Below are 27924 nucleotides of genomic sequence, written 5' to 3' on the forward strand. Positions count from 1 at the left end.
TCTGAAGTCAGGTTTTTATTTCCCTTCACAAAGACAAATGGTATCTAGAGAAAGGTCAAGAATGAATAGCTATTTCATTAAAACATTAAAAGCTACTACTGAGCTGGAGACAATTAGTTTGAAGTTTTGTAAAATGTAACTGATTCAATTCCAAACAGCAAATCAAAAGATTGAGATGCATCAACTAAAGGGAAGAAGGCAAACATTTAAGACATATTTATTGATGTTACAGCTTAACATCAGTGCACTAAGTGAAATTAGAGTAATTACAGTTTTAGAATTTTGATGTCTCCAAATACTGACGGATTTTTTTGAATTAAAATACTCATAGGACATACATAGAACTTCAGCGAAATATATACTTGCACCTTTCCACAGTTATACGTTCTCAAAAGCCATTAGTTTAATGTTTAGGCAGAATTGATTTATTAAATATTCAGGCAGTGGTTTAAAAGTGTATAAAATTACCTCTACACCTAAATATAAGAAATATAGTGATGAAAAAGAAAATGAAAGATTGAGTCAAATACAAGTAACTTTTTTCCAGTTTCTGAAATTAGACATTAACATGTTATTAGAAGTTTAGAAACACAGATGAATAGGCTAGGACACTTCTATTAGCACAAACTGCAATATATAGTGTAGTGCAATATTTTAAATTTCATATCTTGGTATACAAGCAGTATATTTTCCTTTGATAGCTGGATTCTGTTTTACAAATTTCTATATACACAGCATTTAAAACCACATTTAAAAACCCATACTTGTAAAAATCAATCTAGAAGTGGATCATTATTTCAAAGTCACATTATGAGTGATGCGCACCAAAGCTATCTGCTGCTTTTCAAAATAACAGTAGAAATACAGCTTTATCAAGGCAGAAAATGAGGTCCCTGCTGCAGCTGATACCTGTGGGACCATTGAGTCATCAAGGCACAATCTTTACTGAAGCAATATTCAAGACTGACCAAAAATAGGTTCCTTTACATAATAATGAAGATTTACAATAATTTTAGTTGGCTTTTGGGATGAAATACAGTTCTAGCTAATTCAGTTCTATAAACTTAGATTAACAGTCTCTGCATTTAGTTTACCACCACTTAAACTGTGTATCATGGCTATCATATGAGAATGTTTATTCAGCTCTTCTTGCTGGAGTTTGACTAAGGCCTCCTTTTCTTCCAGTCTCCCTTCCAACTGAGTCTTCTGTACTTCCAAAGAGGATGCCTAAAACACATAATATGGATTATTCCATCATTTGTCTCCAGTATATATTTTTGCTCATGACATATCAATCTGGGCAAGACTAAAACCATATGGCACAGTTGACTTCAATTTCTTTCACATGAACAACATAACGTTTCAGATTACTATCTGGTACATTATGAGGAATATGTTTTTATACCCTGGTTTTCTACCCTAAAGAATCTCAAAGTGGCCTTCCCTTCCTCTGCCCACAACAGGGACCTTGTGAAATAGTTCTGAGAGAACTGTGACTGGCCCAAGATCACTTGGCTGGCTTCATGTGGATGAACAGGGAATCAAATGTGGTTCTCCAGATTAACGACCACCACTCTTAATTAGGGATGGGTGATTTGGTAACATTAAACAGAAAAGTACCAGAATCAATGCTGATTCAGGTATTTTTCCAACCTATCCAAGCCAAATCTTCCATCCGTATACTTTTAACCGACTGAATCAGCGCTATCTGAATTGTGATTCTACAATTCAGCCAATTTAAAGAAAGGGTTGGGGGGGGGGAGCATGCCAAGCAGTAGATCTGTCATGATCCGCTGCTTCGCAGGTCCTTTAAATGCCTCCCACCCCAGCTTTCTCAAGCAACAAAGACACAGTATTGCCACATCTAACTAACAATAAAAGGTAAAGGTAAAGGTATCCCCTGTGCAAGCACCGAGTCATGTCTGACCCTTGGGGTGACGCCCTCCAGCATTTTCATGGCAGACTCAATACGGGGTAGTTTGCCAGTGCCTTCCCCAGTCATTACCGTTTACCCCCCAGCAAGCTGGGTACTAACAATAGTTATATATTATTGGTTTATATGTTCATTAATAACTGATTATCTTTCCCATAGAGTGGGCAAACTATGATTCCATAAAAGTGGCTAAGATCTTGCAATTTGGAGATGGGTCAGAAAAAAGCATTGCCATCATCCTTCATCACCAGATATAATTAACAAAGACAGGCAAGTTACACAATAACTGTATTGAGGTGCATTCTGAGCAGTGTGGTTTAAAACATCCCACCAATTATTGGTCATCTTTCCCAGTATCCCTATCCAATCAGTTCAATCAATTCATGAACAACTGTTTCCCAGAGTTGCAGGATACATATGAACTAATAACAAGGCAAGTTGGGTGCCTCTTCCATCAACAGCATGCCGACCCGACCCACACGGGGAAACATGTTCCGCAGTTTTCAGAATAAACTTTCTCAGAGTTTGGTGAAAATGTTGGTGAAAGTACAATTCTTTTGTCCACAGATCAAACACAAAGCTGCCAGATATCTAACTGGGACAAGGTAAGGGTTTGAAAAACCTTACAATTTCTCTCTTCCTGTCTGTTTTGTTCCTCAGCCCTTTCAGAAAGGTACTATATTGGGCATGAAGTTTGCTTACCTTAATACTCAATTCTTTTCTTGTCAGCTCTGTTCTACTTAATTCTTTTCTAAGGATGTTTATAGTCTCTTCCATATCAGTTCTTTCCTTCTCCCTTGCTTTCAGTTTTTCTTCCTGAACTTTTACCTTTTGTTGCAGACCTTTTGAAGAATTAGTAAGAAGTCAGTGTTTTTAGTTAAGCTACTCCATCAGTTACAATCACATGAGTTACACAGCACTGCCATCTACTGAACACTAGTAGCTCATCTTAACCAGCTGCTTGCCTAACCAAAAACACTCTGCTGCAGAAACCTGCAGAGACATTCAATCTCAAGGAACAATTTAAGAAATAAGCTTTATTAAAGTATGTATTTGTAATACTAAAGTGGAAAAGTGCAACTCCATTTTTCAAACAGCTTCACCTTTAAAACAACACATCACTCAACATACAATAGAAGCTGTTTGTGAACTGAACCATACTTGCACTGTTTGTCCATAGTGCAAGTATGGTTCAGTTCACAAATCATAAAATATTTCTGTGCTGCCTCTTCTTGTGCAACGGTAATGGTCTGGTGATGTCTCATCCGGTGGGAGTATCTGGGTGATGTCACTTCTGCTGACGTGTTTTTTGAAGCCATGACAGAAAGGGTGGCCTGCTGAGGTTTCTGGGGCTTCTCAAAGCCTGAAGAATGTTTCAGAGATTTCTCAATGGTAAAAAGGTTGAGAAAGGCTGATCTACTCTTATCTAAGCCTGGATAAAATTGAGGTTATCATCTGAGTCTGTGAGGCATGTACCTGAGATGTGAGGTGACTATAGCTTCAACCCTATGTCCACTTACCAGAGGAAAACACTAAATGTACCTGTGAGTATACTCAGATATGAGAGTACAAAGCCTATATTAAAAATTGGCGAAGCCTTCATAAACTGTTAATTTTGGGTTGGCTTCATATGATACTGTTTAAAATATCAGATTCTTTTTAGATCTTATCTTTAATCCTTAAATTATAGATTGGATTTTTTTTTACAGCAGGTATTACTAGTGCCAGTATCTATAACAGCTGCCATTTTATGATTTAAGAAAATTACACTCCAAAGGATCTGCTGGCTCGACACAATCAAAGCCGATACAGGGATGACCATGAACCAATTAAAAGAAGCAGTCAGAGACAGGGACGCATGGCGAAGACTTTCCTATAGAATCACCAAGGGTCGGACACGACTGAACGGATGACATCATCATCATCATCACCTCCACCACCACACTTGTTTTCTATAATTGTTTATTCTTTTTTCCTGTATGGATCACACTATTTTAATCCTGTTTCCTTCAGTTTTTTTATTCAATGTTTTACCCTTTACAGCATACTAGAAATTAAGCCTGCTGTATCAAAAATACAGCAGATCCTAGCAGGCAGTGGGTGGGTGCAGAAGGCACCCCCAGCCTCTCCCGTCCCCCCCCAGCCCCCACGCTGAAGGCCCCCCCCCCCGAGCTCCCAGCACTGGGCTCGGAGCAGGCCTGCCCCCCACCCTGCCGAGTCTGGGACGGGCCAAGGGGCCAATCGGGAGCGGTGCAGCTGACGCCTGGACTGACACTCGGAAGGGCCAAACAGCATATACATTTTTAACAAGGGAATCCAATCATCATATTTATAAGCAAAAAAGTAAGTCAGAAGATATCCATATACTACTACAAGGCCATTGCAGTGGGTCCTGATGTGATAACAAAATATTGTCCAAACTTCAGCAAGTACCTAAGTAAAAAATGACCCTGGATTGTATGGCTTATTAGAACAAAAATCAGTAGCATCATTTATGTGTGCTTTCTTTTATTTAAAAGAGATGCAATTACAATTTCTTAGGCAAAAGTGTTTACAGGATACAATTGAAAAGCTGCATGTTTGAGAGTGGGCTGTCCTTCAGATCTGACACTCACTTTGCACATTTAAATATTTTTAAATATTTTTCAAAGAGAAAACGGAATAGTAGCACGCAGCATTTTCCAGTCTCTGTCCTGACAAGATGAGAGAATCTGGCAATACTTCAACAGTAACTTACTTGATATTTTTCCTTCTCTATCTTGAAGCTGTTTGTGCAGTTCTTTTTTACACTCTTCAATTTCTAGCAGCTGAGATACAGTTCTGAAAAATTGAAATGGTACATAAATGCAAGTTTCCCCAAAGAACAAAGATGTGCAAAGTTTCACTCATTCATGAATGTATTGCAGTACTATTTACTTATCAGAGTATTACCTAGAATAAATAGGACATTGAGATTAAAAATTTTTTAAACACTCAAACTGTTAAAAAATAGCATATTAACTCAACTATCTTGAAAAATGGTGTTTCTTCTTTTAGCAACTGTCTCAAAGACTAGCAAATGTGAAAATTAAGAGGTGCTATACTCTACTTTACAATAGGACTTATTTTGCAGGAAAAATGGTGGAATTCTCTTTTATGATTGCCTCCAAACTTGTCTCAAGTTTAGATATTGGTAAAGATTAACTGAAGAATGAGATGTGTAAAAGACACACTTAGATAAAGACAACCATGCATATGCTTGCTTCAAACTAAGATTAGATTTAAGATTGTCGGCTTCCTACTCAGTTGGAATGAAATAAGAAGCACTTAGATGTTATGGCTATTGATCAAAAAGATGAACTGTAGAATGTTGTAGAAAGATTTACAGATTCTCAGAACAGACATATCCAGTTTTATTAAAAAGGTAAATAAAGCATTAGTATTTATCAGCCTCAATCTATAATAGAATAAATCTCAGAGCTTGCAAAATACCTAGCAACTAAGCTCTCCCTTAGGACTTAGCTGGGAGCCAGGCAAGCAAAAATGGGTGGAAAAAAACCAAATATTAAATTGAATCGCAAATAAACTTCAGAGCATTAATATTTAAATTGTTGCATAATCATATGACCATCATATAGCTATCATATTTTTATCCCAATCTTCTTTCTACTGCTCTCTTTCTACTGTACCCACAAATCATCTTGCAAGATAAATTAGGCTAAATGACTGACCTGAATTTCAGTCAGTGAGTGGTGATTTGAACCTGAGTCTTAAAGGTTTCAGTCCAACATTCAAACTATTATGACATTACTACTCCATTCTTTACTATGATTATTTCACAAAACCCCAAACTATGATCATTTCACACACAAAAAAACAAGATCAAACCCTGGATTCCCCACTAAAATGTTCTCAGTACATTAACAAGCTAGTTCAAATCAAAACTTGGATACCACCTCACAAAAATGAGATGTGACAGTATTTTAAAAGTTATTAATGAAAGGAATTAAACTTACTTGTCATTCTGTTGCTTGAGTGATTCATTCTGCCATTTTATATTCTCTAGCTGTTTATTTAAAGAATTACATGTCACCTGCAGATCTTTATATTGCCTTTCAGTGCTTTCATGCCTGTAAAATTTAACATATCAACAAAATGAATTAGCGTTTACGTGATGTTTTTCATTAGTGCCATGTGCTAAGCTTCAAAATTAGAATTACAGGTTTCAAATGGAACTTGTTCGTATATATAATGTGTGTGTGTTTGTGAGTTTGTGTGTGTATATACTGGAATTAAAGCCCATTGTAGCTGACACAATGGGCGCTAGTATGGGGGAGGGGGGAACATAGCAGGGAGGGAGGGAGGGAGGGAGAGAGAGAGAGAGAGAGAGAGAGAAAGAGAGAGAGAGAGAAAGAAAGAGAAAGAGAAAGAGAAAGAGAGAGAGAGAGAGAGAGAGAGAGAGAGAGAGAGAAAGAAAGAAAGAAAGAAAGAAAGAAAGAAAGAAAGAAAGAAAGAAAGAAAGAAAGAAAGAAAGAAAGAAAGAAAGAAAGAAAGAAAGAAAGAGTCAGCCACAAATATAGGTAGAAGGAAAAACTCCAAGATAGAAAGGACAGAGAGAAATGTAGAGAGAAAGAGAGGGAGAAGACGACAGAGAATTACTGAGAAAGAGAGAGAGAGTGAAAGAGAAATTAATAGAGGGACAGAAGTACAGGAAGAGGGGGAAGAAAGAGGGAGAGATAGAAAGGAAGGAAAAGTAAGAGTGACAGAAAGGAAGGAAAAGTAAGAGTGACAGAAAGGAAGGGTGAGAGAGGGATAGAAAGGGAGACAGAGAAATAGGACAGAGGACCTTCCTGGCCCAAGGGAGAACGCAGTCGCCCCCTCCCCCACCCCTGCACTAACCAGTGGGCCAGGAAGGCCCTCTGCAGCCTGTGTGAGGCTGCAAAGGGCCTTCCTGGCCCCCTGCCCTTTTTAATGGCCCAGGAAGGCCCTACGTAGCCAGGAGAGTGCAACCTCACCCCCCAAAAAAAACTTTCTAGTAGGCTAAGAAGGCCCGGTGCAGCCTCTGTGTGGCTACGAAGAGCCTTCCTGGCCTTGGAGAAGCTCAGCCTCTACCCTGCTCCCTCCTTTCCAGTGGGCTGGGAAGGCCCTATGTGGCCTCTGTGAGGCCGCGAAGAACCGTCCAGGCCCTACGGGACAGCAGTCTCCCCCCACCCCACTTTCTATTGGGCTGGGAAGTCCCTGCGTGGCCTCTGCAATGCCACAGAGAGCCTTCCCAGCCCTGGGGGAGCGCAGCCTCCCCCCTGCCTCCATCCCCAAGGGCCACTTACCTGTTGCCCTGTTAGTGGCCAGGGGCAAACTGGCAGTGATGCCACCAGATTGCCCCTGGCTGGGCTGGGTGGACAGGCCCTGTCTGGACTTCGGCCCAATCAGGAGGTTCTATGCGCCTCCCAATTGGGCCAAAGTCCTGGGTGGCCAGGACCTGTCCGAGGTTTGGCCCAATCGGCAGGCGCTTTGCACCTTCCCATTGGGACAAGCCTCGGACAGGTCCGTCTATTCTCTGCCCACCTACTCCTTAGCTTTTTATTTTTACAGTGCAAGCTGTTCCAGATACATAAATATGCATGTAGTTATGTGAGTGTGCATATGTATGTATATATGTATGTATGATAAAACCACATCTATTAATAAAAGTCTTGAATGAAACCCTGATCGGATTTGAACATAGATAACAGCCACTCAGAGCAACATTTTGTGGCAGCCATGAGAAAGACTCAAACCAACAACATTTTATTCATAACTTTCCTATCCTACAAACTGTTCATTGCAGTTTCCTGAGAGACTACACCATGTAGACAGCAGCCTAAAGAATTGATTTTGAGACAAGCATACTGTAAATAAGTTACATCCTCTCCCAAAATCCGCATAGGTAAATGTTTAAAAAAATAGTCCCTTATTAATTTTATAATCATAGGAATTTTGAAGATACACACTCATAAGTGAGCAGATTTTTCCAAGGGATGTGTGTTTTATTTGGCTAAAATCACTGCATTATGCACATTTTGCAGCAGTTTAATGCCTTACTTTTGAAGAAGATCAATAGAGGATCTTTTAAGTATATCATGTTCTTCAGCTACAGTTTGCAGCTTCTTATTTTGTTGAAACAGTTGATTAATATCACTTTGAGCACGTTCAGATTCCACCTGCTGTACTTTCAATAATGCTTCAAGATCTTCATTTTTGCGTTCAGTGTCCTTCAACATAGAAGCCAGGGTTCTAGCCTTTCAGAAAGGTAGAGAAATTAGGAGGAATTAAGAATTTGTAGTTCAGTTCCATATGCCTTATGTAACTATTTTATCTTCAGAAATTCTGCCTTGGATCAGTAAGCTCCCACTTTTAATGTTAATGCCTATTCAATAACTTAAGGGTTAAAATTTTGACTGTCCACACTAGAGATGGGCACAGACCTAAGAAATCCAGTTCACTTTGGGCCTGGCACTGAACCAAAATTTCCCTGAATTGAACCAGGCAGTTTGGATCCCATTTCCTCCCAGCTATAGCTTGCCATGACCAGGAGAAAGGGGACAAGATATCACTCAGGAAGGGTTAATGGCTTGCAGGCTTTTAACACATCCATTTCACTTCCCCCTTCTTCAAAGCACGGGGGACGAAATACAGGTAAGTGAGCTCCCCCACACTGGCAGTTTTCAAGCAGCAGCTGGATAGATAACTTACCAAGGATGCTTTAGGATGATCCTGCATTGATCAGGGGTTTGGACTAGATGGCCTGTACTGCCCCTTCAAACTCTGATTATATTTAACAGCTTACAACCATTTAAATCTTAGCAGGGAGGGGCACCCTTATGCTATTAGGCTGAAATGATTACTTGTCATATCACTGACCCATTTTCCTCCCTTCCTCTGCTTGGAAGTGGGGGGGGGGGGGCATAAAACTGAAGGGCTAAATGGATTATAGCCATTTAAACTTGGGGAAGGACCTGCCCTATTCAGCTGTTAGTTTTAATGGCCCAAATAGGCAAACTGAACCAGAAAAAGTTCAGCAAACCTATTTGGGGGGGCTACAAACCAGGCCAAGTTCATGCTGAATAAGGAACTGATTCATGTACATCCCTAGTCCACACTGCAAAACAACCATGAGGATGCTACAGATATGCAAAACCTTAGGAAAATTTTAACAGATCTTTTTTGCTAAATATTGCTTTAAAAAATAAAGGAATGATTAAGTCATCTTGGACTGGTGGTAGCAAATAATTAATTTGTATGTGGTGGTTTCAGGTTTTACTTACCTCTAACTCAGCTTGAGCTCGCTGACAATGGTACTGGGTAATGAGTCTATCAGCTTGAGCAAGAGCTAATGCCTTTGCTTCCAAAAGATCTTGCAATCTAGTTTCTTTTGACTAAAAATAGAAAAAAATATATAATAATGGCAGTTATCAGAAAACATGCTCATAAAACAAATATGCATATTAAATACATACTCACTGCTAATGCAGATAGTTTCTGCTCATATACATCCATTATTTCAGATATCCTCACATCTGTTACTGATTCCTTCACCTGTGGTACAGCATGAGATGCAGCAATAGGCAAATCAATTCAAACTTATAACTATTTAGATTTCAGACAAATGAAAAGCTTGACATGAGTAATCATAATAATTAAAGTATTGTCAGATATCCAACGTTCGCTTGTTTCTGTGTATTAACAAAGCAGTAGCTTTGGTCAAGGAAAGTGTTAATTAATTATATTGACATTTTTCTATAAATGGGCCCCTGCTCAGCATCAACATTTATTTAGCTTTTATCTGATTTGTATGGCTCTATAGTAAACATATTTCAAGGCATTAGAAGTATCTCTTTTACAAGTTTATACTCACTGGAGGTCATTGATCTTATTAAGATCCTTCCCCAAGTTTAAATGGCTACAATCCATTTAGCCCTTTAGTTTGATTTGTATCTTCATAATGCATGTATCAGATTCTCACCTTCATGTTATAAATTTATAAATTTATATTATAAATAAGGAGCTTTTGAAGAAAAAAACAGTTCCACTATTTTGGCCTAATCTCCCAGCAATATTTAAATAGGCTGATTCTTATTACAAATGCATACCTAAAAATGCCCTCTTTGCTTCTATCAAATAATTAGGATACCTTTGGAGTTAAGCGTTCATGGGTTTAGGATTCCTATTATGTTACTGCACCAACCTCTCTCCTTCCTCTCCATAATTTATCAATTGTCAAGTGCACCTGTTTCTCTGGCATGTATTTTCTCTTTTGGATGTGTTGTCAGATCCAAACAATGGCATGTTTCTACCTACTGTACCTTTACAATGTACCTCAAGTATGCACAAGTTGAGCCACCCAATCATACTCATTTCAGTGGACTTAATCCCTGGCTGTTATAGGTTCGAGTCTCATAACTGAATGGCTGTTTTCAACCTTCCTAGCAATTTGACTTCTTTTGTTCAATGAATTCTACAGAATCTGGTGTGATTTGATCTAAGCAGATTAATACAGACTTCTCTGCATTTATATGAGCCAGGAAAAAATATGCTGATTTTTTCTAAAAGACATGTTTAAAAAGCCATTAACCTCCAGGCCTGATTGAAGTTTCTGTATCAGGTCCTGAATGCTGAAAGTCGCAGCATCCTCATTCGGAGAGAAAACAATTGAACCCTTCATTGAATTAGCACAGGTTGTAGCTGCCAGCACATGGCTCCTTTTAGGTACATGCTCCACTTCCTGATGTCTATAAGAATTATTGGCTGCAATGCTTTCACCAAGCCTATTTAGGGAACAAACATTCATAAATGAAAGATGAATTAAGGACCAAGGCATCTGCATGTAATGACAAAGTATATGCAGTAATGTTTAAGGAAGTTGTAAGGGCAAAAGCTGTCAGGAAGACAGTAACACAAACATTAAAATGAAAGAAAGACTCTCACGCTATGGCAGGAAAATCTGGTAGTGGGGCCGCTTCAAAGAGTACTTTGAGTCCTGCTTGTACCTGTTCTCTGTGGTCTGATGTTAAAGCAAAAGCCAAAGGCGAAACCAAACGTTGGTCCTAGACACAAACTACTTGTTAGTTCATAGAATTACTTCTTTTATAAAGCATGAAAGGCAAACACATCAAATTATTTATACATTTTACTGCATCTATGAACACTTACAATAGAAAACTAGATTTTACTGATCACAAGTCATTTTTTCAGTGAAAAGCATTAACACATATCCCTTTGTCTCTTTGTTGTTCCTTACATCCAAGAATTAAAGTACCGTAAAAGGTATCAGATCTGTTCGTTTACCCCCACAGGAAATATTACAGGAACTAGATACAATCTTGATATAGTTATACCACTGCACTGTAAACCATCTTTAATTCAATTTCATTTTTACATTGTAACGGAGTCACTATCTGAACTGGAGATTGGTTTGACTTCATGTTTTATCTACATAATAATTGTCTTAAGGATGTTCTCACTGAACTATTTGGGAAAAATAAAATATAGCACATACATTTTGAAAAGCTAAGAACTAATACTTTATAGCTTGCTAGAACTGAGAGCCACCACTCAACCACACAATATCACATTATCTCATTGATTTAAAGGCAGAAAACGTACCTGAAGAACTTTGTAAAAACTAACTTCCATACTAGGAACCAGCTGCTTAAGCTTGCTCATAAGATCCAGTGTTCTTAATATTACCTCAGCAGCAAGCTTGCTAGAAAAGGATGTTAAAAAAAAAAGAAATCCACCACAATCAGGATACATAACAAAAACTTCTGATATTGAATCATTCTTTTTCAGCTGGGGAATGTTTGAACAATTAATGTAAGCTGCCTTGAACTAAGAGTAAAGTCAGGATATGTTTTAATAAATAAATCCTTGCAATTAAAAAGGGTTTTTTAATATAATGAGCAAAAAAGGAAAAATTTTAAACATACATTTGCTTAAAACAAATTCTTAGTTGTAGAATATGGCAATTTCAGAAAAATATTTCTGTAAAATGTACTATTTATGTAGCACTACCATACACCTAACATGTATTGCAATTTTATAGCTTCTACTGTATGTTACTACCAGTGTCTTTTGCCCAATAAGTGGCTTCTCTGGAGAAGTTGTCCCCAAAATTAGAGCTCTCAAATAAGGCTGACAAACCCTAAACCCATATTTTATGAAAGGAGATTCAGACAACCAAACACATGTATGTAAATGAAGCTTTCCGTAGAGTTACTTCTGACCACACAGAAGTTGTTTATGCACTGAACTCCTATCCCTTCACTAAGTCAAGCACATTCTGGTATGGCATCCATCCTGTACAGTGCTAGTCCTCCTTCCAACATCTTGGTGGGCTATTAATTTTGAGAGATATGTAGAAAACATCATAAAGAAAGCTGGATTCAATTTAGACGGAGGTAAGGTGAAACTGGTAGAAGGAACATTAACAGATAGGCAGACACCACATTACTGGCAGAAAATAGTAAATACTTGAAGCAACCACTGCTGAGCGTTAAAGCAAAAAAATGCCAAAGCAGGATTACAGCTGACTATCAAGGAAACAGAAGTCATGACTACTAGGGAACTACACAACTTCAAGGCTGAAAAGAAGAAATTGATCAAGATATTCTATTCCTTGGCTCCATTATCAACCAAAAAGAAGACTGCAAACAAATAAAAATCAGAAGGAAGCAAAGACTGGGAAGGACACCCATGAAGAATTTTTTTTTTTAACAGCATGGATGTGCCACTGACAACCAAAATCAAGATGTGTGGTATTGGAGAAGAGTTTAATTGCTACCGTAGACTGCCAAAATGATAAGTAGGTTTCAGACGAAATCAAGCCTGAACTATCCCTAGAAGCTAAAATGAATAAATTGAGGCAATTATACTATGAGAAGAGTCACTGGAAAAGACAATGTTAGGAAACGCTTCCAGGAAGGCAGCAGGAAGAACCAACACTAGATGGATTGATTCAATCAAGAAAGCCACAGTTCCCAGAAGACTTGAGCAAGGGTGTTAATAAAAGGAAATTTCAAAGAAGGTTAATTCATAAGCCTGCCTTAACTCAGAAGCAACTGGATGGCACTTCACTCACATAGATGCTATAATTTTAGGTGGGATATTTTCATGTTTTTAAAGGGTATTTTAAAAAATATGATTTTAATTGATCACACAGAGAGCTTTATTAATTGAAAAGCTGAAGTCTTGCCAGTAATTACAGTTTATCAGTGCTCTATTGAAAGCACCCCTTCAACGGAAACAGAATTCAGAATTTATTAGTTTGCAATTTTACCTTTCTTACCTGAGTTCAGAGTCTATTAACTTTGTTCCAAAGCCAAAGTCAATTCCACTACAGGTGAAATGGTATTCTATCAAGCAGGTACATTTGCTAGCTGTGAGAACCTTTGTAACATGCCTTTTTAATATGTCATCTGCACAAAGCGGTACATTCTGTTAAGGAAGTAGACTCTTGATTTAAAATTTTACAAAAGAATAAGTTCACAAATGAATAGTAGTTATATCTGAGTGAAATGAAAACTCAAGGGTCACCAGGCAAAGGTTTTATTTAGCTGGAAAATCTTTGTACCTAGATCCACAATGAGTTGTGACACAAAATATGAAGACCGGGGGGGGGGGGGGGGGAGAGAAAACAGAACACCCCCCCCCCCCACACACACACACCTAAAGTTATGAAATTTTGGGAGGACCTGAAAATGAGTAACAGAGGGCAACACTTTTCAGATATCACTTTAGTTTGTGAGTTAGATTTGCTCTCATTTGTAGAAACTTAAGGCATTTATAGTGTTAACATTCTGTAACTACACCAGTTTTATATGCTAAAGGTAAAGATGAAACATTTTATGTTAATCAGGAAAATAAGGTTTAGGTTTCACGTGAATATAAGAGTTGCATATATGTATGCATATATATTTTCCTTATAATTTTTTTCATGGCTTCAGCATTTTCAGCTCTTTAACATTTGGAGTTGGAACTACAACAGGTTAAAAGTAGTGAACATAATGCACAGTGACATCACCAATATAAGTTTACAAATTAGCCAAAGAATGGTTTCCAATTATCTAAATTAATCTGCTCTTGATTTGTCTGAACTTCACATGAACCCTTTGCACATCATTATATAGCTATGAAATTTGTGGTCAGCTCACGCTTGGAAGCCACAACATTTTCTAGATGTACACAACACCTTTTAGTGAAGACCTCAGAGCAAGAACATAAAAAACGGTATCTATGTACACTGCTACCACTTATCCTTATCCATGGTGACTCTATATATTTGTTAAATGCGCCGGTGGGTGGAGCATATCCAGCCCACTGAAACTGTCTGGACTCCAATTTGGCCCAATAAGGGTGCTGACAACAAAGCTGGCTGCACCCTGATTAGGCTGGCCCCTACAGCCGCTTGCCTCTCCGGTAGCCTGGCCACAGACGAGCCTGGCTACCAGGGCTGATGCATGTGTGGCGCCCTGCTGCTCCACTTGGGTGATGGCTGGGAGGCAGCGGCCGCGGGGCAGATGAGGAGGGGGCGGCAGCACGCAGGCAGCACACAAGGCCATGATGGCAGCCACACAGAGCATGCGGCTGAGATGGAGAACCCTGCAAGGAGCCTCTGGCCACATTGCAGGGGACATGGTGGCAGGGTGGTGCAGTGCTACAGGTAATGGGGGAGGCAGCAGCAGCCAGCCCAGGGCCTCCTAGCCCTGAGGCCAATCCACGCTCCCCCCTGCCTTGGCATCACTGCCTCCCCCCCAACAGCTGTCCAGCTAGCGCTTGCTGCATTCTCCCGCAGCAGGCTTTCTACTAGTGTAAACTATAAGACAGCTCTTAGGGAAACTTGATCAAGTAAATCACAACTTCCAAAAGTTCCTTTTAATTTTTGCATCAAGGATATTTATCAAGATGTCAATGGCTTTCATGATTTTTTCACATTTCTTCTTTAACAATAAGTCTTCTAGAGAATTATCCGGAACATGAAGATGGTCAAGAAGGACAGGCAAAAGAAGTTCCACAAAGCGTTCAGCCATAGCGCAATGGCCAGTATCAATAACATCCTGCATCAGAAACATTTACTGTCAAAAATCTGTGCATGTTTCATACTGGATTACTGTTGAATGTTCAGTGTCATCATTTCCTTTTCAGTAAAACATCTCCAAGAAGCCATTTTAATATATTATCTGATCAGTTCCTTTACACTTCGGTTACTCTAGCATCCTACCTACCGTCACCATAACTTAACATAAATTTCACTTTTTGTTTTAAAAAGGGATACTTAGTTCTGCATTGAACAGGAAATGGCATGTAAAAAAGACTGGCATGGAGCATTTTTAAAGAAAGAGAGATATAAACTTTTAAACATACATGCAATAACCTTAACCCTGGGTGGTTGGGGCAGCTCTACAAGAGCAGGCAACATCCTACCATGCCATAAAGGACCTGATTCTCATTGTAATAATATTCCTTTGTATTGACTGTATCAGAGTGCAAATAAAAGGCTCATGTTAACTAATTCCTTTCCCTCAGATACTTACGTATAGAAAAACAGAAGCTTGAAAGAAAAATTTATTAAATTGCCTTGTGCTGTTTATGTATTTCTGATGATATGTGCACATAACGCATTTGAACAAGCATTCAAATGACCATTGTGCTCCAAGGTCAGCAGCGAATTCCTTAAATGCTAGGCCTAATACCTGTTATTTTTAAAGATCTAGGTGAGAAATTTAGGATCTAGTATTTGATCAGTTCAGAATGAAGTATACATCAATTTCTGTTAACAGTCAGAAGCCACTGGAAGTGGGGAGAAGGAATTACTAAAAGTACTAAAATCACTAATTACCACTATATCCATTCGCCTCCTAAGATCTGTTAATTTTCATAAGGCTCCCCTGAAGAATTGCTGTAACATAACAGCTTACATAAGACAATAAAACAAAATAAAACAAAACCATTTAAAAAGCTGATGCCATTGAAACAAGCCAGTGCACAAAAGCATCAAAAACACACATAGCTGTGTAAAATGGTGGCCAGAAGCAGACATAAAACATGAAAAAGATAGACCTCTTAATTAAAAGCCTGCAGTGTGGCAACTAAAAAAGAGCAGGATGGGGCCAGCCTCACAGAGAAAGGCATCCCCTGGCTGCCACTACAGTGGCAGACTGTACCGGGGGCCTGTTTCCATTTCCCAGCTGGTACTTATAAAGATCGATGCCTGGAATATGGGGAGCAATGTTTAAAGTTATTAGTGTACCACCATCTTGTATCTGTATTTATATTGTTTTACTGTTTTGGGGAGTATTTTTATTGATTCTGCTTTGTTTGTGAACCACCACGAGCCAGTTTCTGGGAGTGGCGGTATAGAAATGCAATAATAACTAACTAACTAAATAAATAAATAAATAAATAAAATAAAAGCAAGACATAACCACTGAAAAAGCCCAGCACTAAAATGATAAACATAAAGGAAACTTAAATGTCAAACATAAAAGCAGTAAATCAGAATTCTTGCAGTAAACAAAGGTATACAACAGGTATGCTGAAAAATATTTCATAAATTAACAAGAATGTCCTTCCCAAAAACACAGCCTGTAAGTACCGATCAAGCTCCAAGAAACACTGAGAACTTAAGATTGTAGAGTGGACAGTTATTCTGTTCAAGCCCTTGAGATCTTACAGAATTCTGAAAAAAACATATGGGAGGAAGGAAAATTTCTTCCAACCCTCAGCCCCAGTTGACCCTACTGTGACAGAATGGGAAAGCTCCAACCTGCAAGTTCCACCCTGTCATCCAAGATTTTCCCAACACCTGGAGAGGCTCCCCCCTCCCTCCAATCTCTGGTGTCATACTCTACTACCACCTGATCTTTCTAAGGAATTGCCTGCTGGGAGGGCCAGGACTCCCAGCTTCCCATCCCATATCCGAAGTCTTGCCTCTGTGTCTCCAGCTCCCAGTGCCCCTGGAGAAATAGCCACTTGTCAACTGCTGGCTTTCCTGGTTCTCCTTTTACAATAGCTTGCCAAGATGGTGGAGGTCTATGAGGTACAAAGAAACACTACCAGATTCAAAAATTATAGAAGTATTCATATAAAAGAAAATATTCACAGGCATATTTTTAGTACAGCAGGAAATGCATCAAGGGGTTCAAAAGAAACGGGTAAAATGCGATTCCTCTGTCCCTCTCTCTATACGTCCTATCAGTTGTAAAAAAAAAAAAAAATAGAAAAAGCTCCTTAGCTTAGGAAGCTGCAAATCTCCACAGAATTTCTATTATAATGAGGCTTCCTTTAGCTGTCCAGGCAAACACATAGGCCATGGCTATCTCCTCCAGACCTCAGTTAAGTGATCTGTCTGTTCTGATGGATTCCATGTCCAAAATAATTTCTTCTTGCTCCCCGGAGTTTTATTACCTCTTTTTTCTTCACCCACTGAACAGGTCAGGCTGGGTCAAAGAGGCTATTCCTGAAGTATTTCTAGTACTGTATTCCTTCAAATCTCTGATCACTGTTGGGAGAGGGGGAAGTAGACCCTCCTATTAGCATTCTTAAGAGGTAGCTGAGGTGTACACCTGGAAGGCCATTGACTGACTTCCTACTCCTTGTCTCTCCTCTGCACAGGGGGGGGGGGACTTTTAAAACTCTAAGGTTTTTTGCTCATTTCAAAACTTGAAAGAACAGTTGTATTTCTTCACACACATCATTTCAAGTCAATATATTGTGGGCCTGTTGAGGAATTTTAAATATATGAACTTCAATGTGAAAGTGCATAGTTGGTATGTGAGGAGGACAGCTGTGATTATTTCAGTAATGAAATTAGCTTGAAAAGTGAGATGTGTTTATGGGAAAAGATTTTGCAAGTTCTTTTTACAAAACCTGCATGGACAAAATTATATGAAATATTTTTAATGTAGACAGTGAAACTGCTCAACAACTGAAGTAATATAAAATATAGGGGTAAATGTTTGACAACCAAATGTCCTTTACCAATCATTAATACAAGTAGACTGCATAGGTTTAAATAGTAGGGTTTCTTTCCACCCTTGAACTGAAAATATACCCCCAAAATATCTATTTTAAGTATATCTTGGCATTCCAAATGTATCTGGGTTTTTCTGGATATATATTTGGGAATTACAGGGTACATCCAAAAACAGCAGAGGCAAGAGCAGACTGTTTCTGCCTCTGTTTGCATGCCTCTAGTAAATAGTTTCATTTTGAGTATTTCTAAAGAACAGCTCTGTTTCAAAGGCATATTTAACAGTTGTTCTTTATGTCTAATAAGGTGCACAAATTTAAGAAAGATCCTTAATTTGCAATTTCCATGAGTATATTTGTAAAAGCCTTCATTTTTTGAAAATTTCTCAGTATTCAAGCAGGCTTTTTCATTTGCTACTTACAATGAGGTAATCCAATATGGTTCAGAACCTTAAACCATTATATTGTACAGTTTCTGTAGTGAAATTAAGACCTAAGTATAATTTCTCTATAAAATTAAAAAAATAAACATGAAAATATCTATATATAACACAATGGAGTATCCTAAAAAAAGTTGTGCTCCCCTAAATAAAATCAAATACCATCACTTAGATATTACAATTTCTAAATGACTCACAAATGTTATCATACAGTTGCAACTTCCCTTATCTCAGACCAGGATCACTCCCTCTTGTTCTCCTTCGCTACTTCATTTATCGCTGCCTCACCTGAGTTCCCAATTCAATCCTGTCCTGCCAAACCCGGCACTGGTATCCTTTCTTACTCAGTACCTAGGACATTATTAAAGAGAGCTTGTCCTCAGCGTCCCTGCCCCCAGTTTCCATAAGGTCCCTTGCAGTTCCCTGACATTCAGCCTCTTCCACCATGCTGGAGCTGCTGTGGCCTTGGGACCCATTTGCCTCCCTGTCCTTGCTGAACTCTTCTGCTGGGACTTCCCTGTTGGGTCCTGGCACTGCTGTAATCTTTCCCTGGAGGCTCCTCCAGGCCCCATTATGCATGACCGCTGAAATGGTGATTTCGGGTCACATGAAAAACGCGGAGGGGGAAGACGCGAAATACACCGGTTATGCACAGGACAGGGTGCAACAGCGGCAAAACCCAGAGTAACTGATTATGCACGCGGCAATCCCAGCGCCGCTTCTGGTTGCGCCCCAGTCATCCAAAAGCTGCGCTTTCTTCCGCGTTTCGCTAACACGGCTTTTTCGGCGGCATGCACCAAAGCTGCGGCCGGTTGCAGCCAGCACCGTGCGTTATCGGTGATTTTAGTCGCCACCATTCCACCCCAAATGTGCGCTAAAACCCCCGTGCATAATGGGTCCTACTGATACTTCTTGCTGGACTCTCCTTGGACCATCTGGGCTGCTACTGCCTCCACGGCTTTATAGCTCTTCCCAGCTTCCTCACCCAGCCCTTTCTCAGCTGTCACATCCATTTCTGCTTTTACTGGCACTTTGGCTCCCATCCCCATGGGCTCATGTGGCCCCAGCAGCTTTTTTCCTCCCTCACATGCCTTTCTAGTCTCCTTTTATGCTTCTGGGCTGTCCAGCCATTCCCTGTCCTCAACTCGCACCTCCTGCTGGCTGTTCATCACTTCTGACACGATCATGTTGCTTCCAATCAGGTTGTTGGAAACTTCCAGCTGCTATGGAGCAACCATGGGAACCGTCAGCTAGCCACAGTAGTCAGCACCATCTTGGATAGACTTTTTATTCTGTGCAGTGTTATTCACCACAAAACAGCTGGAAGTAAAATTGGTAGCTATGTTCCAAAGAAAATTCTAAAGTTGTTTTTAATGTTAAAATGTTTCAATCTTTATTTTATTGTGAATATGTTATAATCCACCCCTAGCTTTTATTTACTTATTTATAAATAAGTTATAAGCCACCCCTAGCTTTCAGGGAAGGGTAGCATAAATTGAAAAATAAAATAAATAAAAATAGTGAAAGAGCAAGCATCCCCATCTATTGCCAGGAAATTATAGCAACTCAGTATTAAAAGAATTCAGTACCTCAAATAGCTCCCTAAATAGCTCCAAGGCCAGAGTTGAGCAGTTTTCAGTTGCTTCCAGTGGTTGATTTGACCAATGCACCAGAAGAACAGATGGCTCTGAAGGCTTTGATCGAGATGCAAGTCTTGTGCTTCCACAACTGCCTGTATTTGGCTCCAATATTGCTTGACACAAGACATGACGGAGTTCTGGTACTGAACAGAAAGCAAGAAGTAACTCCAATACCTAGCCAAAAAAAGGGGGGGGGGAGTCAGTTCCATGTGTTTTGTATGTTCCTAAGCAAAACTTCCTTAGCAGCAATATCAAAGCCTGGTTCAGATTTCTCATGCAAAGCATTTTTAAATTTTTATATATTATAACAGTGGATTAACACTAATACATTTTTCCTATTATCCCAAATAATGTCAGTGAGTTGAAAATGTTGGTTTGTTCCATCCAACATCCTACAAGGAAAACCAGAAAGTTACACATGAAGCTGCCTTATACTGAATCACACAAGCAGCTGGCTATTCTGACCATGCAGAGATCTCACTCAGACTGAAAATGGAGACACTTTGGATTGTACTTAGAAGACAGTATGCAAACTTTTTTCTCTACTATTGATCAACTGGCAGCTATCTAGACACCAAAGACAGCTTTCACTTTTATAGATTGAAAATGTTCACTAATTAGGAGAGAGAAACTGAAGATCAGAATTTTCTTCACAGGTATACCATAAGTATTATTCAAGGAAATACAGTTTTCTGCACAATTGAGATTTTTCTCTGGCCAAAACTGCAGATGTTTATGGAATTATATGTATCAATGAAAAATTTGTACAATGAAAAAAATCTGTCCTAGTAAATACCTGGAATTTCTTGCAATATTATAAGAACAGTAATAATGTATGCTGTAGATATAATTATGTTTCAGCTCACTGTAGGCATTGCAATGAAATAAAACCGTAAATGCCTAACTCTTGTAAATATTTGTAGCTACAATCAACATTCGAAAACATAGCTTTAATTTCTTAAAATAAGGGTGAGCTGAAATTCATGAGGGAACACATGCTATCTAGATCCTATAAAGGTATTTATCATTATATACTTGTACTTTATTACTATAAAATTACCTTTGCTGAAGAATCAGGGTCCCTTCCATGAAGCAGGCCCAATACCTGATTCAGACATGATCTAAAATGTTCATACCTACATCACCAGACAGACACAAAAACTGAAATTCAGCTTTTTGATTGAAGTACTAAAGCAGAATTTCCTCTTAAGTCTACACAGAAAGCATTTCCACTGCTCATATCACATTTCTAATTGATGTACTAGTTACAATTAATGGGCCATGACACAGATGCATTAATTAAGATGTGTTGCACATCTTTGAATGATATTCAGAATGCCAAACGTAGCAGTCAAATACATATAGATCACAGCAGTGTAATTTCCACAAAGTACAAAAATGATGCCTGTACATGGCGGCCAACAAGGAAACATGACAATTCAATACATGGACAATACTGATTCCTTTGCCATACACAACCCTCCACATACAAAACTACAATAGAAGACAATGAAATGTAGGGCTAGATTGTACTTTTGACAACAGATAGATGAGCACATATTCAAACATGCGTCTGTGTTCAGAAGTACCTGCAAACAGAAAATCAGTGCAGCTAACAAAAAGGGCAAAAACTCCTACAGCTATACAAGTTTTTCTTTGCATGGAGAATTTCATGGAAAGAACGTTTAAAGCTGGAAAACTTATGTGAAGAAATTTAGACAGGTAACGTTTAAAAGCATTCAGAGCATCTTGCAAAAAAAAACTGATTTACACAATAAAGTCGTCATACTTTGTAAGATAATCTGCAATCTTAGGGTTCTTCAGAAGGTCCATGAGCAGATCAACAGAGTACTTTCTTGTCAATGTTCCATCTCCATTCACAAGAATGTTGAATATCAGCTGGAAAGTCTGATGAATGTTTCTGGAATGGAAAAGCTAAAACAAAGAATCATGTTTTTTAATCTTCAAGAGACCACAGCCATTTATATCATGACAAACATAAAACATGGGAGCAATATCTATGATGGAGATACACAGTGAAACAGGCTCATGATACTTCCCTTATATAGAATGCTGTTGTAATTTCACATCCTGCCAGAAATAATTGTAAAATATATTTTATGAAAAGGATAATCTTAAAACAGGCAGTATACTTACCTTTTCCCCAACCTCTTCATTTAACGTAAGGCTTGATAATATTGAAAGTGCGAAGACAACCATTGTTAAGCTACTGTGAGCCAAGAAACTGATCAGAGTGCGATAGAAACCATTCACATTGGTCTAGTGCAGGGGAATCAAAGAAAATTTCATTGAAAATAATTTGCTGCAAATTTAAACCAATATACCAGACCATATTAGCTACAATACTAAGAAAATAACGGATAGTCCAAAACTTGAGTGTAAACACGAGCCATTGGCAAAATTCCTATTCAACGCCATAAGTGATTGTGTAAGTTTAAATTACAAGGTTTCCACTACAAAGATAACAATTAACATATATGGTCTGATACTTTTGAGAATTTAGACTTCTGGTAGTCAGATCAAGAAAATACTACAAGTTTACTCTGCAAACTTGAACTACTATTTAGGTACAAATCAATTGAAAGATCGCAGTCTTAAGTGTTTTTATTAACCACTAAATTTTATAGATTCTGACAGTATAGTTGTTCAACATGATTAATTCAAACAAGAGTTCCCTTACACAAACACAAATTTTAGTCAACCCAAACTGTAGCCTTTGTGATGTTATGTGTGTGCATATGCACAACAGTTCAGCAATGCTAGTAAATGAGCCATGCTACCTACACATAACGATCTTCCTATATATCCAGTCCAATATTTTTTTCTTTATTGCTTAGTAAATCTTCAGTAGCAGGAAATTCAATTGTTCTAATTTAATTTTGTTGTGAGCATAAACCATCAACAAAATAACATGCACTCTTATAAAATATGGAATGTGGTTTTGTTCATTTAGGTCCAATGTCTCTAGGTTTGAATAATACACAAAACTGAGAAAAAAGATCCTTACAGCTTTATCAAAGGTAAAAAAACATCCCAAATTAACTTGAGCAATTTCACTCAACTTCCACTTTTTTCTATGTGCTTTGGATGCAACCGCTGCACTCAGCTGCTACATAAGGCCAAAATAATAAACTCCCCCACTGCTCAATTAACACACTACCAGTGGGTTACTAAATATTAACTAGTAGACACGAAAGGGTGAAGCTATGTTTGATTGCACTGTAAAGCCTTCAAATGCAGAAATAATGAGATTTCATATCCTACTCTTTCATTAAATAGATACACTCTTCAATAAACAAGTTCCTTACCAATGATTTAATGTGTGCTTGAATTGATAGATTATGCCGACATAGATTTGCCATAAGTCCCAGGCATGGTATTGTTAGTTCATCTTCTGTGGACTGACTAAAATGAAAACCCAAAGTGCATTTTTAAGCTTGTTTGTAAAATTCTACGTTTCCTTCCTTGTATAAACTTGCTCTTACAAGTTATTTTCTCAGAGGAATCTTCAGCTTTGCTATAGAATGCAGCAGAATGGTCCCACATACAGAACACACAAGTTTCATTACTTCATCATACGCCTAGATTCTGTCCTTCTATGGAGTTTGAGCAGCTCAGTGTAAAACAGTGGATTCCTAAAAGCCATAGTGCTGGCTCAGCTACCACAAATGAGAGCAGTGATGTGGTGTAGACAGAGAGGTAAGTCTCAACTTTGGGCTTCTTATACAGGATTGCCTTGATACAGAGTGGTGTCAATTGTTAAAGCTAACTTCAACCGCAAATTTGCACTGCTACAGCAAACAAATAGAGATTATCTGTACAGCCATTGTACAGACACAGAAAATAGCCTTAAGATGCCTCCAGTAGTTTTGTCCCTGAATGAGCCTAACCCTTCTAGTACAAGTATAGAAGACAGCCTGGGAACAAGACAAATGATGCAAGTCTGTGTATAAAGCATTAGAGCAGTGGTCCCCAACCTTTTTATCATCGAGGACCGGTCAACGCTTGAAAATTTTACTAAGGCCTGGGGGGGGGGGTAGTCTTTTGCCGAAGGATGTCACTGCCGCCTGAGCCCCTGCTCTGCTTGCTTTCCCGCTGGCACCCCTGACTTCCTGCCGCCTGCTGGGCAGCGCTGCTAGAGCAGCTGCGCAGTACCACGCCGAAGGGGAACCCCAGCCATGGTGGCCGCCGGAGAGCACCAAAGGTGAGCTGGCGGCAGAGCAGCCCCTGAGGCAGCAGCTGGGGAGGAGGACGAGGAGGAGCCATGGCCCCATACCGACTGATCCACAGCCCGGTACCGGTCCCTGGACCGGAGGTTGGGGACCACTGCATTAGAGGATTTTCCCAATGTAATAGCTGGTCTTGTTGAACAATGGAGTTACTTAAAATTTCAGAAGATACAACACAACACAATCTGGTCACATTTACTGAAAAAAATAAATCACACTTCAGGTGGGTAAATATTTTTCTTGAACAAGGAACTTACATACGATGTATAAGGAATGAAATCAATTCATCAATATTAGCACTGGCATGGAATACTCGTACATTGTAGGTGAGTTTCTGCAGCAGCTGAATACTCTATGAAATAAAAAATAAGCCAATTGAACATATGCTATATTCATCCAAAATATATTCTATATATTCATCCCAAAGTGTCATAACTAAAACAAATTCATTGAGGCTCGTTATGTTTCCCATGAAGAAAAATATTTTAAGCATTTGTATTGTATTTTAATATCTAAAATTATTAGATCAAACATAATTCCAAAAATGAATTAATACCCAATATAGTGTGGAAGTCTAAATTTCAGATAACAAAGGCATTTCTATATAGATATGAAAATATGACAAAATTAGTGTTTTGTAATTAATATGGCTTGTTTCATTTAAACACTAGGCTTTTCCCTTCTAGTTTGGCCAATCAAATTTGGTTTTGCAAAGCATGAAAAGAATATTACTGCCTTTTAATAATGCCCATCAAGTGATTATTTCAACTGTTATGAACAATGATGTACTCTTGTATGCTGTTGTGTGACAAACTATTCAGACATTATGGAAACTATCCAGTAGAAACTGCCATCTAAGAAACTTAATGTAATATATGAATTGCCACAGCTGGACATTTATCAGCAGTATACGTCCAAGGATTTTGATGGTTGAAATCACCATATTTTTCAAGGGTCCTGCTGGAAAAGGGAATGATAGTATCAAACAATCAACACATGTGGGAGGGAATAACAAAAAGATGCTAATTTCCCTGCTGTATGGTTTGGGCCCAAGGAAAAAGGTGTTCCTCATGATCATATCAAGTTGCACACTGCACTGCATTATTTGTTATTTAAAATATTTATTTATTGCATGGCAGAGTTACATATAGGAAGCATATAATTAAAATATGCAACTGATACAGGTATGCAGACTGATTGGACAATCCCCCTAAATAATATCTAATTTCAATCCATTCAATCACAGCTGGGAAGAGTACAAAGAGCTCTACTACATCATTCTGGCAAGCACAATTCTTATATTCTTGTCCTATCATCCTGGAAAGCATGATGGCTGTATGGAAAATAGTTTTGTGGGCTGCACTATAATTGTATTTGGGTCCTGGTATTTGTCCCATTTAAACAACATGTCTGCACAACTACCAAAGCCTTTTTATATTCTAGCAGCCATCTTCCATACTTTTACACGTCAAGTCAAATCTTCTGGGCCTCTTGTTGGTGTTTATCAGGTTATAGATATCGACACTGATCGTATCCATGTTCACAATCATTCATTCCCTAGATCAAAATTTTGTGATTACAATATCTGTGCAGATCTTATTGATGGGTGTTGGGCTCTTTGGATAGGCCCATGCCAACCATGTATTTTTGGATGGGCAACTCTGTTTTCAAAGAAAAGCATCTTGTCTTCAGAGATGCAAGGTAGCAATGTGGTACAACATTGGTAACTGATGGGTTGGAATAGGTTTAATACATCAGCTGATGGTTGTCATTGATGTATTGAGCTGGACATTAAGTTTGTAGACATGGGAGCTGTTAAGGGTGTACCCAAGCAGCAATTAAGTATAAAGTATTTCTTGTATGACTGTCAAATCACTTATGACCACAATAAATCTCTGCATTCTTGTTACCTGGTTTCTTACACTATATATTATTAGCATTCTAGTATAATCTTCATAATTTCAGTGGCATAAAACACTTACCGGTAGTAACACTGGATCAATAGGACTGACAGAACTCCGATGAACCACATTTGCTAGAACGTTACTCAGATTGTAAGTATTCTGAAGGGATTCTCTGGTCTCATTGTCTGAAACTATCATGCAAACATAACATGTAATTGGAATACCATGAAGATCAGAAGTAATTGGCCTACAAAGAGTTAGCCATGGTTTAAAAAGCAAACAATCCACAGACAATAATATTTTAATCAGCAGCTGTAACTTAGTTCCTAAATTTTTCTTAGGATATAGTGAGAAAACAAGAGAACTCAGTTTATCAAACTGGAAGTGACATTTTAGTAACTTTTGAGCTTTGTCATGTCTTAGATTTTTACTGCAAGTTAATTACTTACCTAACTGAGAGAGCAAACCAACCACAGTTAAGGTTAACTGAGAACTTGTGTTCGGGTCATCAACAAGTTCTACTAAGCAACTGAGACATTCACTTGGTAAAGTTTGGTTTAATGCAAATAATCTTGTCAACTTCAATTCGGAAACAACCTGGCAAAAGAAAAACAAAATAAACAGGTAAATTACAGCTATTACCTATTCATGTATTTAATTTTTTTCTCCCCAATAGCAATATTCAAAGCATCTTGTTCTTCCTTGTGAAGCACCTTAGACTGACCGAGAGTAAGAAGCCTAAAGTTATGAAGCAAGTTTCCATAGTAGAGTGGGGATCTGAACCTGGCCTCCCAGACTCTAATCCAACTTTCAGTCTAACCACTATTTTATGCAGGCTGTGAACTACACACTGACAGTCTGATCTATGAATTCCTAACTATCTGGGAACTCCAATATATAGATTTCTTGCACTATGGAAGCAGAACAATTTTGCCAGAAGAAAACCAGAGCAAGAATCCCAATGGAGAGAAACATTAACAGCACACATACCATAGGCAAAAGCATCAATGGTTCTTAAAAGGAAAGTAGTACAGAAATAGAAAGATAAAACTAAACTATCTCTAGATACCTAAACACAGAGTTAAGTGGCTTAACTGTTGAGAAAAAATAGTATAAACAAATCTGTGGAAGTGCTATGCAAATACATACTGCATGCAAAGGATCTATTCAAGATTAATTCACGGGCTTCATTTTCCCCCTGCTTTTCTTTTTTACTATATTTTATTTTCTCTTTCAGGCTTTCGTGTCTATTGCATTAACCCTTTGCTAGGAATGAGGAGACATAACTCGTGCATCAACGTCGAAAAATTAAACAGGGATATAGAGCATGCATAAGAGAAGTTGTTCAGGCTAATATCGTCAAGCATTACCCTATTTCGCATAAAATACTTCGTAGAACCAAATTCTTTTAAAGGTATGGGATACACATGAACGAAACAACAAAACGACCCCCCGTCCCCCAGCACGGGAAACAGAGCCAGGAGAGGGAGGGCAGGCCCCTGACTGCAGTCTTTTTACCTCCAGGCTCCGCTGCAGGAGCGCCACGTTATGCTGCGTACGCGCGGCCCGGTACTGGGATGCTGCTAAGAGGAGCGATTTCATGCAGGCTGAAGCGTCCATGGTGAGGCCTCAGCCCTCGCTTCGCCTCTTCAGCGCAACCAAATCGTATTTGGCGCTCCCGCGGCCATTTTGATGTGGGCGCCCAGTAAGAACGAGCGCCCACGGCGGCGCCCGGGAGCCATCGCTATCGCGCCCCCTCGTGGGCCACGTCGG

At 38.8% G+C, this 27924-nt stretch overlaps 1 protein-coding gene across 1 annotated transcript; it reads right to left on the reverse strand.

The window, feature by feature from the left end:
* On the reverse strand, nucleotides 1-27917 carry CIP2A (cellular inhibitor of PP2A). Its single transcript, XM_077342153.1, has 21 exons — nucleotides 27670-27917; nucleotides 26601-26748; nucleotides 26230-26342; nucleotides 24505-24599; nucleotides 23327-23423; nucleotides 22155-22277; nucleotides 21787-21932; nucleotides 21058-21133; nucleotides 19947-20171; nucleotides 14844-15003; nucleotides 13236-13377; nucleotides 11555-11654; nucleotides 10877-10995; nucleotides 10524-10716; nucleotides 9413-9487; nucleotides 9217-9327; nucleotides 7994-8190; nucleotides 5929-6042; nucleotides 4671-4753; nucleotides 2636-2775; nucleotides 1-1227 (listed from the first exon to the last, which is right to left on the reverse strand). Exons 1-21 carry the CDS (start codon nucleotides 27769-27771, stop codon nucleotides 1057-1059), a joined length of 2730 nt encoding a protein of 909 aa, XP_077198268.1. The 5' UTR covers nucleotides 27772-27917; the 3' UTR covers nucleotides 1-1056.
* Nucleotides 27918-27924: the final 7 nt, after the last annotated feature.

The sequence above is a fragment of the Paroedura picta genome, chromosome 6, assembly GCF_049243985.1.
Source record: "Paroedura picta isolate Pp20150507F chromosome 6, Ppicta_v3.0, whole genome shotgun sequence".
Taxonomy (NCBI): Eukaryota; Metazoa; Chordata; class Lepidosauria; order Squamata; family Gekkonidae; genus Paroedura; species Paroedura picta.

Coding starts and splice junctions, on each gene's coding strand:
- CIP2A (XM_077342153.1), bottom strand. CDS start 27,771: ATGGACGCTTCAGCCTGCATGAAATCGCTCCTCTTAGCAGCATCCCAG. Junction 13,378..14,843: donor AGCCATTGACATCTTGATAA/ATATCCTTGATG, acceptor AACAGAATGTAC/CGCTTTGTGCAGATGACATA. Junction 11,655..13,235: donor TTAATAGACTCTGAACTCAG/GTAAGAAAGGTA, acceptor ATCCTTTTCTAG/CAAGCTTGCTGCTGAGGTAA.